The sequence below is a fragment of the Caretta caretta genome, chromosome 17 (genome assembly GCF_965140235.1).
Source record: "Caretta caretta isolate rCarCar2 chromosome 17, rCarCar1.hap1, whole genome shotgun sequence".
Lineage (NCBI taxonomy): Eukaryota > Metazoa > Chordata > Testudines > Cheloniidae > Caretta > Caretta caretta.
The window spans coordinates 7024354-7038813 of record NC_134222.1 but is presented as its reverse complement, the minus strand read 5'-3'; the positions used below and the strand labels follow the sequence as shown (position 1 = coordinate 7038813).

At 39.8% G+C, this 14460-nt stretch overlaps 1 protein-coding gene across 3 annotated transcripts in view; it reads right to left on the bottom strand.

The window, feature by feature from the left end:
* Positions 1–14460, bottom strand: part of USP32 (ubiquitin specific peptidase 32) — a 153210-nt gene that overhangs the window by 83214 nt on the left and 55536 nt on the right. For all 3 annotated transcript variants that reach the window (XM_048824508.2, XM_048824509.2, XM_048824511.2), the window contains exons 3-4: positions 6654–6759; positions 5574–5692 (exon numbers count right to left, since the gene is read on the bottom strand). In XM_048824508.2, the coding sequence (XP_048680465.1) occupies positions 5574–5692; positions 6654–6759 (225 nt within the window). The remainder of the gene's footprint in view (positions 1–5573; positions 5693–6653; positions 6760–14460) is intronic.

The window sequence follows — 14460 nt, the reverse complement described above, 5'->3', positions numbered from 1 at the left end:
TGTGGTCATGAAAAAGGCTAATGCAATCCTTGGATACATCAGGTGAGGAATTTCCAGTAGAGACAGGGAAGCATTATTACCATTATGCAAGGCACTGGTGAGACCTCATCTGGAATACTATGTGCAAGTTAGATCTCCCATGATTAAGAAAGATGAATTCAGAGTGGAATAGATGCAGAGAATGCTACCAGAATGATCACAGGAATGGAGAACTTACCTTCTGAGAGGACACTTAAGGAGCTTGGCTTGTTTAGCCTAACCAAATGAAGGCTGAAGGGAAATACGATTGCTCTTTATAAATACATCATAGGGATAAACACCCAAGAGGGAGAGGAGTTATTTAAGTTAAGGGCCAATGTTGGCATAAACCGGCCATCAACAAGTTTAGGCTTGAAATTATAAGACTGTTTCTAACCATCAGAGGAGTGAAGTTCTGGAACAGCCTTCAAAGGGAAGTAGAGGGGACAAAAAAAAAAAACAACCTAACTTGTTTCAAGACGGACCTTGATACTTTTATGGAGAGGATAATATGACAAGGTTGCCAGCAATGGCATGTGGCCCATCTGTGACTGCTATTGGTAAGAATCTCCAAAAGCCGGAGATGGGACATTACCTGGGGAGGGTCCTGAATACTGAAGACAATTCTTTTCCAGGTTTCTGGCTGGTGGGTCTTGCCCAAATGCTCTGGGTCTAACTGATCACTATACTTGGTGTCAGGAAGGAATTTCCCCCCAGGTCAGATTGGCAGACCCCTGTTTTTGTTTTGTTTTTTTTTGCCTTCCTCTGCAGTGGGCGGCATGGGTTTCTTGCTGGTTTGAACTACAGTAAATGGTGGATTCTCTACAACTTGAAATCTTTACATCAAGATTTGAGGCCAGAGGTTATGGGCCTATTACAAGAGTGGGTGGGTGAGGTTCTGTGGCCTGCAATGTGCAGGTCAGACTATATGATAATGATGGTCCTTTCTGGCCTTAAAGTCCATGAGTAAGATGCAGTCTAAGTTAAGCAAAATAAAGTCTGTTGCTAATCAAAGTCCAAACCAGCAGAGCATACAAATGTAATGTATTATGGAATTGTACACTTTCATATTAAGTTTGGTTTGAAAGTGAGTTTTGCTTACCATTTTTTATTTTCCTTTCTCAATGGTTAAAGAAATCAGATTAGTTGCTTGGTATGAGGGAGACTATAAGATGCATAGTATTCACATTAGATTCCATATGGTGCAGAACGTCCCAATAATGAAAGAGATAAGGATGTTGTATGCACAGTAAAATTGGGAACAGGAAAAAAAAAAGATTTAAAGCCAATAACAGCACTTGCTACAGAGACCTGTTAGAATTTAGTCCAAAATACTTAAAAATCTATAGCAATACAATTGATTAATTTGTTTTCTGTGTCTCTGAAATAGGATAAAAAACAGGTATACTTTTTCAAGTTTATATTTCTAGTTAAACACATGCTAGAATTCTGCAGAAAAAAATAAAGCTCCCTATAAACATCATCCTCAAAAGAGTAAATCCATCTGCCTTACAATGGGAAGGAAGACCCACAGCAGAAACATAAAACTTTCTTAATATCCGAAGTATGGAACCAATTTGACCAAGTCTGATTAACAGACCAGTAAATCCAGTTGAGAAGGTTATGATGTCCTTTTTCTATTTCAAAAGAAGATCAATAAAAGACATTTTTGTAAGACCTAAAAACTGTATCAAAGTCAGATAGATTCTTCTCCTCCTGAAATATTTTCATAAAGTATCCTGGACACTATTAAATTAAATTTAGCATATACTTCATCATACTATATAGTAGTGAATACCACACTGGTCTTTCTTTGCAGTGTACATATAACTTGTGGCTTCTGCCAAGAATGAAGAACTTATGAATTAAGTATAAAGTCAACTTAATATTGCCAGATCAGTTGAGGGACACTCAGTCCACAAGTACAGTTTCCTTCCAGGACTCCAAAAGCATTCTCTTTAATAAAGTCAGACAGCCATAAGACAGTCTTCTCTCATTGGGTATCAGAGTAACAGCTGTGTTAGTCTATTCGCAAAAAGAAAAAAGGAGTACTTGTGGCACCTTAGAGACTAACCAATTTATTTGAGCATGAGCTTTCGTGAGCTACAGCTCACTTCATCGGATGCATACCGTGGAAACTGCAGCAGACATTATATACACACAGAGATCATGAAACAATACCTCCTCCCACCCCACTGTCCTGCTGGTAATAGCTTATCTAAAGTGATCATCAGGTTGGGCCATTTCCAGCACAAATCCAGGTTTTCTCACCCTCCACCCCCCCACACACAAACTCACTCTCCTGCTGGTAATAGCCCATCCAAAGTGACAACTCTCTTCACAATGTGCATGATAATCAAGGTGGGCCATTTCCTGCACAAATCCAGGTTCTCTCACCCCTTCACCCCCCTCCAAAAACCACACATACAAACTCACTCTCCTGCTGGTAATAGCTCCTCCAAAGTGACCACTCTCCCTACAATGTGCATGGTAATCAAGGTGGGCCATGTCCAGTTTTCAGTGAAATGTGAAAAGTTGACTAAGCTTCACTAGTCTGAAGTCTTCTGATACCGAACAGATGACAGCAACGCAACTAAATCAAAAAACTGACAACAGGTTACCAGACATGGAGAAATATAGGTTAATATTTTGCTCTACGGACACCCATTTTGTGAGAATCTCAGTTTGCTTTACAAATATTAAGCCTCTCTAACCACTTGAGTGGTGGTATATGTTGTACCTATTTTAATGTTGGGTAAAATGAGGTATAGAAAGGTTAAAAGAACTCAGATCACCCAACAAGTCAGTGGCTGAACTGGGAATGACCACAACAGTGCTAATTCCCAGTTCCCTATTTTAAGGAATGTTAAGGAGGGAGGTTATTGCAATTTAATCTTGATCGAGTAAGACACTGGATTTCTGTTAGAATCCAGATGTTATGCTCTATAAAGTTTTTACGCCACAAACTTAAGACTGACCTATTTATTAAGAGCGCACATGTCTCTCACCTGCAAGCAAAAGACCTTGTGTGACTCAGTAGTGACTTCATTTCCTTGTCTGGATATAGAGGGCAGGAATGAATTTTTCAAGCAATGAAGGAGAAGCAAATACTAAAAAAGTAAGATTTTAATTTGTTTAGGAATATGTCTTATCAGCCAGTTGAAGAGAAGAGTGTGTTTCCCCTCCAAGCAGTCTTGGAAAAATAAAAAGGATTCTATCTCCGAATTCTTCATCAGCAAACTATTTCACTGAGTTAAAGAATTCTTTGCTGGACCTAAACTCTGAGGATTCAAAATTACATCTTTGGTCAGTAGTGTTTTCGGCTGGGTTTTGAATTAATAGTGCTTATATATATTTGTAATGACCTTTCTAGCAGCATAGTTTCACAGAATTTCTTTTTTTGGTTGAATGCTCAATCTCCCTCATTAGTGCTCAAGTTCAGATACTCCCATTCTCTCTATGGGGCAGTTTAACCTATTTTTCACATGCTCCACCTCGCAAACAACCTCTACTCTCTACCTCACATCCACCCACAAGAAGGAGGGAAGTTGCTAGATGACTAGACTGCTCTTCGCTGTCAAAGCCAACAGCAGTTCTGCATGGATGGATCTTCTTGAGATAAGGGTAAAATTCATGCATCCAACAGGGCACCTTTTGACCAAACAGGAGAAATGCTTAAAAGGTTCTTAAGGGAGCACAAATCACCACGAGACATGGGTGGAATATAATCAGAGTAATCCATGGCTTCTGTAGAAAACAGGATCAGCTGAAACAGGGTGAGGGAGTGGGAAATAGGCAGAGGTCTGACCCATAAGCCCAGATCTTAGAGCCCGGGCAACTCCTAGTTCTAACCCTAACCCTAGAATTATAAGGATGAAAATAACTATAAGAGCATAGTACTACTTTCAGTAAGAAAAACAGGAATCTAATCAAATGTGTATTGTTGAACTGTTATAAAAATCCTCTTTTTTTTTTTAAAAATATAACAACTGCTGTGGTGATTGCTAGATGACTTGTCAGCCAAACATCTTCTGTACTGTCTGTGCCACTTCTTGAATTAAAAATTAAAAAAAAACTGATTTGGGAAAAAAAAATCTGACTACATTTTCAATTTTTATTTTTAAAAAGGTTGCTTTTTCAATTGTTTGCTCATTTCTGCAGCTAGCATAGAAAGGTTTGTAAAGGAAGAAGGCATACCTAGCAATGGGACTTAGAAAGCTTTGCAAAGACAACTGAATTCAATTTGCTTTTGGAAAAGCACCTTTCAATGGACTGTGATGTTTTGAAAAGGAGAGTGCTTTCCATCAACTTTCAAACAGAATTATCTATTTCGATTTACACTGTATCAGAAACAAAAGGGCAAAACACATTAAAACCTAATTCTTATATATGAAAGAAAATGTGTCGCTTGACTTTCTCCCACTGATTTTAATGAAAAGACGTTTAATTTGCTGTATTCTTGAACATAAGGGTTAAATATCTGTATCAAACTGGAGTGTAAATGGCAACACCTTTTAGCGAACTACATTAAAAAAAACTTTTACGAATTTTAAATGGTTAAATCTGTGAGTTCAGTGTTAACGTACGTAATCTAAATGTAAAACACATGAGATTTATAAGGTAATAGTTAGTAACCTACATCAGAATTACCTGCTGTTTATTCCCACCTTCATGTATAAATCTACAAATATTAGAAATTTCGCCTGCATATAAGCCAAACAAACTCTCACAACTTTTTTTTAAAATGACTTCATATCACTTCTTAAAAACTGGAGAGATGTTACCTCATCCGGTAATTCAATAGTACACCATGTAATAATGCTGGGAATTTAATTTTCTTTTGATGCAAACCCAATTTTGGTCTAAAACCAATGTCAGTGATGGTATACTCCACGATTCTTTTAAATAAAAATCTTATTTCCCCCATAATATTCCAGTGGCCAGCCACCAGGTAAAGAAGATCAATACCCTTCTTTCTTTTCAGATGCGATCACTCTATTTAGGGTAATGAGTGTGCTAGCTGGACCACTTTCTGACTCAGTGATGCAACAGAAATCTTTATACTAAAGTCTTGCCAACATGGTTGTTCTTAGTACTCTATCTGAAACCACCATTTTTAAACAGAAAAAACACTGCTAAGTAGAACTTCCCTCAACTTCTTTGTGAGTAAGATTATACCACTGTCCTCAGAAAGAAAATAATCCCTGTACACACTAGACAAGGAAACCCCCATTAACAACATCTGTGTTCAAACTACAGTTGACAGCATGGTTTTAACCACAAGTTCTGATCTTGCAAACACACATGTAAAGTTAAGCATGTGTGTAAGTGCTGGATGATCAGGGCCACTGCATAGGCCCTGTCTGCTCCTATCAATGGCAGTTGCATTTGTGGATTTACAACTTTTAAAGCTTGGAATATATACTGTATTTAAACAGTTATTTTATAAAAATATGCGTGTATGTATGTATATTGCAAAGAAAATAAACTGTCCAATAAAGTAGTAATACGTTCGACTCTTGTAAATTCAATGCATTAAAAATTGCACGACATACCTCAGAGAAACATCTCTTGAGCGAATCTGGGATTTTTCCATCAACAATGTGAAGCATCCGCTCCATCTCTTCACGGATGACATAACTCCCAGATTCATTGGAAAAGAGACTGAAAATGTCTAGGTAAAAAGAGAGATTAAACCAAATGTAATACAAAAGTTGTGCTGATTTTGCAGTTAAGCTTTCAAAAATTCTGTTCAAACTTGCCTCAGGCCACGTCAACACTACCCGCCGGACTGGCGAGTAATGATCGATCTATCGGGGATCGATTTATCACGTCTAGTGTAGATGCGATAAATCGATCCCCGATCGCTCTGCTGTCGACTCCGGAACTCCACCAGGGCGAGAGGTGGAAGAGGAGTCAACGGGGGAGCGGCGACTGTCGATCCCGTGCCGCGAGGACGCGAAGTAAGTGATTCTAAGTCTATCTAAGATACATCGACTTCAGCTATGCTATTCTCGTAGCTGAAGTTGCGTATCTTAGATCGATCCCCCCCCATAGGGTAGACAAGGCCTCAGAGTGCCAATAACTGTCTGGTAATCGAAGCACAAGGGTCTTATTTAGGCTCATTCCACCAAGCTCTGGTATTGCTCAATAAGGGGTTAACAAATATTTCCTTCTGTATACTATTACCTGCTAGCCAAAGGAAAAGCAAATATTGTTGAGTCAAATTAAGAGGAAGACAAATTAACAAAACTCACTATGCAGATGTTTTAGATTAATGAATATTTTTCAAAAACAACTGAGACCGTAACTCTTTCTCACTCTGCCTTACAGAATATCCTCAACAGCCTTTCAACAAGATCCAGACACTTGGGCATTCACTATGTAATGTCAGATCATTTCACTTTTGTTAAGTGCTGTAAACATAAAAATCCTGAGTGCATCTCGAGATGTGCATTGTTAAAAAAAAAAATCTCAGTCTTGATTACTTAATTAACTTGTGCTCTGAGTTGCATATAAAAATCAAGATCTACATATTAAAAATCTCAACTTAATCTTTGCTTTATAAAAGCATGTTCTACATGTGTTGTATTCTATGCACCTTGTTACTCTGATTACACGCACTTGTTACTCACATTTTGCTTTCTCTTCATCTCTGCCTCTTGTTAGTAGGACTAATCCCACTATCAGGTTGTTGAAGTGTAGCCCTTTGGATGTTCCCCCAAATGAGCAGTAAATGACCTAGAAGTAACAAAACAAAAACCGTTATTTTCATTCTTTAAATTATGGGAGGGAAACTGAAAGAGTGTGGATGAAAAAATAAAAGCAACAAGCTATGTTTGGGTCCTGGTTTTTGTTTTAGGCTAGTCACCTTCTATTCAAGTAGAAGCTTTTCTGATCCTTGTTAGTCACATTAGGTTTGCTGTTGTTTCCTATCAATGCCTATAAAAGGGTCTTTCCAAGATATCTTAAATAGTCCATCAGGGAAATAACATCCTCAAGAGTAGATAAGAGCAAGCCATAGGGATAACAGAAAGATTACTGAATACAAACAATTCCTGCCTATCTATCCTTCTTTTTTTTCCTCTTTAAACTGAGAGAAAGTTAACTATTTCCCTTGTGTACAAGGAGAAACAGTAAACAATGCAGTCAATAGTCCAGGCCTGTGGGAAGAGACTGCTGCCTGGATTAGGAGAGGAGTGTAAAACAGGAGTTGGAACCTGCTCCATGCTATCACCTATGGGGAGAGAAAGAACCATGATTGTCCTGCCAAAGGAATTCAGGCACACCCACATTTAGGGCACACTCTTTGACCAATGTGCTCCATAGGAGAGGAAGGCCTTCACAATAGAAAAGAAGAAGCAGGAGGACCTCAGGACACAGCTGCCTGAATGGGTAACTTGGCTGGGTCAGGGAAAGATCCTAAACTAGTGGCTCTACCAACACAATCTGAAATACACAAAAGATAGCCCACTGTCGAGGACAGGACAGGTTTTATTAATTAGTGGTTGGGGTGGTTGTATTACCGGTAATTACTGATCACAAAAAAATGGCTGTTTGAAAGCTCAGAAATTTGGAATAGTAGCAGCAATCCCAACAGAAATAGATTAGTGGACAAAATGCAGGCAAGAAGATTCATGGTACAAACAAAATGCAGTTTATTCCAAGGTTCAACAGTTTCACATGTTTCAGAGTAACAGCCGTGTTAGTCTGTATTCGCAAAAAGAAAAGGAGTACTTGTGGCACCTTAGAGATTAACCAATTTATTTGAGCATAAGCTTTCGTGAGCTACAGCTCACTTCATCGGATGCATACTGTGGAAAGTGTAGAAGATTTTTTTATACACACAAAGCATGAAAAAATACCTCCCCCCACCCCACTCTCCTGCTGGTAATAGCTTATCTAAAGCGATCACTCTCCTTACAATGTGTATGATAATCAAGTTGAGCCATTTCCAACACAAATCCAGGTTTTCTCCCCCCTTCTACACTTTCCACAGTATGCATCCGATGAAGTGAGCTGTAGCTCACGAAAGCTTATGCTCAAATAAATTGGTTAGTCTCTAAGGTGCCACAAGTACTCCTTTTCAGTTTATCACATGGCTGCAAAAATAACGGAGTTTATTCCATGGATATCCTTCTAACATATGTAGTACATACCAGTATACAAGCATTTCGTTTAGCTACACCAGTCACATGAAAAACTATTCAGTAATTGATTTTGTAGAAATGTTTGTGGAAGTCACTGGAATTGAAGATTTCATTTGAAGGGAGCTATGCCAATTCGATACAGAAGTGGCTTACATTTAAGTTTCATAAGGAGCCACTATTTACCAATGAAGTGGTCAGTAGCAGGGCTGAAGCATGCGCCTTTTATACAATAGACCAGTTTATGCATTGCTCTTTAGCTAGCCAGCATATTTAAATACTGGTTGAATATTTACAGATGTGATATTCATGCAGGAAGTCTCTTTAGGACAAGTAACAACTAATTTTAATGACCAAGAATCACTAACTGGTTTATTCCAATGTCACTTACTTCACCTTCCTGCTAACTTTACAAAAGAAAAGGAAAAACAGAAGATAGCAGCATGACGTGTTTTCTATAAAATACACTTCCAGTTGTACTGTTCTTTAACACCTCCTGATTTAGGATGCTCACCAACTACCTTACCTACAAGCATCGGTACCTTACCACTAATAGGAACAGAAATCTATGTTAGAAATTTAGAAATGAAAGCAGCCAAAATTTAAGTTACACTCTCAAAGAGAAATTACTTTAAAACCTACACTTCTACTCATTTGGTTTTCTTACAGATACAGCACTGTGCAACTAACCATAGACTCTGAAGTCTGGCTGATGGGGAAATATTACCGTCACAGACAACAGAACAAATGATGTTGCGCTGATCACGGTTTGGGTGGCACTCTGTGTCCAGCAGCAACTGCCTTACTTTTTCCTTTACTCTGCAAAAGTCAGTTACTTCAAAGGGAACCGTATTTGACAGTGCCAAAGCAATCAACATCATCGTGTTACCTTCTATTAATAGTTCAATAACCTTAAATAGCACGTTTTTAGCTCATCCGCAATATGTATTTTAAGTAAACAACTTCAAAAACTCAATTAAATGCAAATGTTACTTCAAAATGTGCACAAACAGCTATCACTGACTTCAGTGGGAGCCACAAATGCACTCAAGTCAGAATTTTGCATAATAGCATCAACATATATATCAGAAATCAATGGGGATAAAAAGTTAATGTAGAAATATCCTGTGTTTTGTACAGTACCATTAACACAGAGGTGTGAATTGTTACACTCATCCATTTCCTCCCCAAAATGGACAGCGTTATGCACCTCAGGCATGTGAAGCTCAAAGAAGAGGTACAAGTGACCATATAAAAATAATTTTGGCTCAAAGCTGTATCACGGACAGGTTCAAGGACAAAAGCATAAGATTTAGCAGCAAGAAGAGCAGTTGTCTGATGCTAAGATGGAGGTTCCCAATAAACAAAACTGAAGAAAATTTGGAGGGCAGGGCATTCCCATGCTATCAACGATGGATGTGGATTTATGCCCTCTAACTCTTATGGGGAGATATTATAAAGTCATTAAGGAAAGGAAATTGTTGTTCCATCTCATGGAATGGCAGCTAGATTAGTCATGAGCTGCTTACACAGTCATTGACAAATTTCTGTAATGTTTATAGCACCAGCGAGATGTTTTGAAAGATAATTTGACTGCATTTTACCTGAAAGAGTTTCACTATAATTAGTAACTGCTGTAACAGCCCTTTAAAAGTCTTGTCTACAGCAGATTTGTGGGAAGTCTCCCACTGCTGCCCTTCCACCAGTGACAGCAATACAGTGCTAGTCTAGACAGGGGTCAAGTGTTCACTTATGTTTCTATCACCATGTTTTCTAGACTTACTCCAGAACAGGATTTGGTAACATGGTGCTAAAAGTGCTAGTATCTTGCCTCTATCAGTACCATCATAATTACTACCAGCAGTGGCTCTGCACCAGATAGATGTCCAGCAACACCTAGACAAAGCCTTACACACTATGGTAGATGAGCCCTATGCCACTCTCCATCATCAATCTATTCTTTTAAATGCTCTCCACTGAAGTAGTTTAAGAGACCCATAGGTATGTGAATTCAAATACAGATGGAGCACATTCTAAGGAAACCGTTAAGTACAACCTGCAATTTCATTCCACTGCTGGTTGCATAATGCTACAAATATAGATTAGCTTCCCAGAAGATGCTTGGATCATCCTCTTCTATTCAACCCATTTCCAAATGCTCCAGGGGGTACATTACAAAAGCTAAATTTGTGCTTATTTGGATAAACTGATTGTAAATGCTCCGTGCACACTGTCAGAGTTCTAAATTCCACACTTCCTACTCTTAATCATTTTGATTCCATAAGAGGTCTTCAAGGCTATACTGCATATGTAGGTCATTTACCTTTAGCAGTGAAAGGAAATAATTCAGAGCATTTAAAAATATGCTGTTAGCTCATCTGATCAGGTGAAAGCGATCGTAGCTTTCAAGTATCAATATGGTTACTTTCAAATGAAAAAAAAAAAATCTGGGTGCACCAGGAGCTATAAAAACCCTGTCTCTTAAATATAACAATCAACTGAATTTTACAGGAAGGTCACTGTATCAAGTTAATAGCGGGGGGGGGGGGGTTGTTTTTTAAATAAAAAGCAATTAACTCTCTTGGATGGGAACCCAGATGTAACTGTCAACCAGCAAGTACGTGAGGAAAGTTCCGAGTTAAACTAATTAGATACATATATATTAATGCTTCTCTCAATTAAATCTCACTGAATTTATTTTGCTAAGACACTTTTCTAAACTGAAGAAAATCCATGAGGGCAAGTCCAAACACACCTTAAGCATGAAGATCGCGTAAGGCCTTTTCATTCTTAAAACCCTGTAGGTAAATGCTGTCCATTTTAGACAAAGCATGCTCTTTACAATTCGCAATTCCAACATTATACTTTTCAGACCTGCTTACAAACAGAATTAGAAGCAGGTCTCCTGGCAGAATCATGCAGGCTAGAATGTAAGAGGGAAGGTTCTTAGGGGGAAAAATAAAAAAAATCATCACATCTTCCCTTTCACTACGCGTGGTGAAAATCTTTCTTCTCCCCCGTGTGTCCTACACAGGGTAAGATGAATGGCAGCTGATACGCACCAACTTGGACAGATACTAAACAATAACTATGTGTAACAGGGCTGACCATAGTCACCTAAAATAACATCATATTAAGTAGTGCTGCTGTCTCATTTAGACACGTAGCTTGTCACCTCACCCAGAAATAACGGAAGTGTGAGTGACTCTCTAAAAGAGGTTTCAGAGTAACAGCCGTGTTAGTCTGTATTCGCAAAAAGTAAAGGAGTACTTGTGGCACCTTAGAGACTAACCAATTTATTTGAGCATGAGCTTTCGTGAGCTACAGCTCACTTCATCGGATGCATCATGCTCAAATAAATTGGTTAGTCTCTAAGGTGCCACAAGTACTCCTTTTCTTCTTTTCTCTAAAAGAGATCCAAGACGTGGACTGAGCAGTCCTGAGGAAAAACTAGCCTCAGCAGATGGCTAATTTCTTTGTGATTAAAGACAAAACCTCAGGAGATGAATGCAGTTTCGACAGTACAGACTTACGGACTTTTTCAGAACTCGCTAGAAAAGGCACCTGTTCACACAGTTAAAGTCGCTAATGTCGCTGTGGTACAGATACTTATTTTATTATTGGAAGGCAAAAGTACTAAGATTTGGTAAACACCCCACGAGGCAGCAATGGACAACTGTATTGTTCTAGACCAGTAGCCAATGTATGATCCTACCGTAAAAGTACAAGTGTAGAAAGACTGGAAGCAATGCTGTCATGATGTGTCAAACATTACGAAGTGTTTCAGAGTAGCAGCCGTGTTAGTCTGTATTCGCAAAAAGAAAAGGTGTACCTGAAGTACCTTAGAGACTAACACATTTATTTGAGCATAAGCTTTCGGGAGCCACAGCTCACTTCATCGGATACATTCAGTGGAAAATACAGTGGGGAGATTTATATACACAGAGAACATGAAACAATGGGTGTTACCATACACACCGTAACGAGAGTGATCACTTAAGGTGAGCTATTACCAGGAGAAGAGCGGGGGGGAGGGGGACCTTTTGTAGTGATAGTCAAGGGGGGCCATTTCCAGCAGTTGACAAGAACATCTGAGGAACAGTGAGGGGGACGGGAGGGGAAAATAAACATGGGGAAATAGTTTTACTTTGTGTAATGACCCATCCACTCCCAGTCTCTATTCAAGCCTAAGTTAATTGTATCCAGTTTGCAAATTAATTCCAATTCAGCAGTCTCTCATTGGAGTCTGTTTCTGAAGTATATTTGTTGAAGAATTGCAACTTTTAGGTCTGTAATCGAGTGACCAGAGAGATTGAAGTGTTCTCCAACTGGTTTTTGAATGTTATAATTCTTGAAGTCCGATGTGTGTCCATTTATTCTTTAACGTAGAGACTGTCCAGTTTGACCAATGTACATGGCAGAGGGGCATTGCTGGCACATGATGGCACATATCACATTGGTAGATGTGCAGGTGAACAAGCCTCTGATAGTGTGGCTGATGTGATTAGGCTCTATGATGGTGTCCCCCTGAATAGATACGTGGACACAGCTGGCAACAGGCTTTGTTGCAAGGATAGGTTCCTGGGTTAGTGGTTCTGTTGTGCGGTATGTGGTTGCTGGTGAGTATTTGCTTCAGGTTGGGGGGGCTGTCCGTAGGCAAGGACTGGCCTGTCTCCCAAGATTTGAGAGAGTGTTGGGTCATCCTTCAGGATAGGTTGTAGATCCTTAATAATGCGTTGGAAGGGTTTTAGTTGGGGGCTGAAGGTGATGGCTAGTGGCGTTCTGTTATTTTCTTTGTTAGGCCTGTCCTGTAGTAGGTGACTTCTGGGAACTCTTCTGGCTCTATCAATCTGTTTCTTCACTTCCACAGGTGGGTATTGTAGTTGTAAGAATGCTTGATAGAGATCTTGTAGGTGTTTGTCTCTGTCTGAGGGGTTGGAGCAAATGCGGTTGTATCGCAGAGCTTGGCTGTAGACGATGGATCGTGTGGTGTGGTCAGGGTTAAAGCTGGAGGCATGTAGGTAGGAATAGCGGTCAGTAGGTTTCCGGTATAGGGTGGTGTTTATGTGACCATCGCTTATTAGCACTGTAGTGTCCAGGAAGTGGATCTCTTATGTGGACTGATCCTGGCTGAGGTTGATGGTGGGATGGAAATTGTTGAAATCATGGTGGAATTCCTCAAGGGCTTCTTTTCCATGTTTTCCATGGGTCCAGATGATGAAGATGTCATCAATGTAGCAGAAGTAGAGTAGGGGAGTTAGGGGACGAGAGCTGAGGAAGCATTGTTCTAAGTCGTCCATAAAAATGTTGGCATACTGTGCGGCCATGCGGGTACCCATAGCAGTGCCACTGATTTGAAGGTATACATTGTCCCCAAATGTGAAATAGTTATGGGTGAGGACAAAGTCACAAAGTTCAGCCAGGTTTGCCGTGACATTATCGGGGATACTGTTCCTGACGGCTTGTAGTCCATCTTTGTGTGGAATGTTGGTGTAGAGGGCTTCTACATCCACAGTGGCCAGGATGGTGTTTTCAGGAAGATCACCGATGGATTGTAGTTTCCTCAGGAAGTCAGTGGTGTCTCGAAGATAGCTAGGAGTGCTGGTAGCGTAGGGCCTGAGGAGGGAGTCTACATAGCCAGACAATCCTGCTGTCAGGATGCCAATTCCTGAGATGATGGGGCGCCCAGGATTTCCAGGTTTATGGATCTTGGATAGCAGATAGAATACCCCAGGTCGGAGTTCCAGGGGTGTGTCTGTGCAGATTTGTTCTTGTGCTTTTTCATGGAGTTTCTTGAGCAAATGCTGTAGTTTCTTTTGGTAACCCTCAGTGGGATCAGAGGGTAATGGCTTGTAGAAAGTGGTGTTGGAGAGCTGCCGAGCAGCCTCTTGTTCATATTCTGACCTATTCATGATGACAACAGCACCTCCTTTGTCAGCCTTTTTGATTATGATGTCAGAGTTGTTTCTGAGGCTGTGGATGGCATTGTGTTCTGTACGGCTGAGGTTATGGGGCAAGTGATGCTGCTTTTCCACAATTTCAGCCCATGCACGTCGGCGGAAGCACTCTATGTAGAAGTCCAGTCTGTTGTTTCGACCTTCAGGAGGAGTCCACCCGGAATTCTTCTTTTTGTAGGTAATGTGAGTGAACAAAATGGGAACAACATACTGTTTCATCTTTCTAAGATAAACTCAGCACACCATCTGAATAGAAGCTGACTGAGTTAATTACTGAAATTATAATGTTATAAAGATCTACAAGAAGATATTTTTAAAAGCACTGAAACAAAAACTGA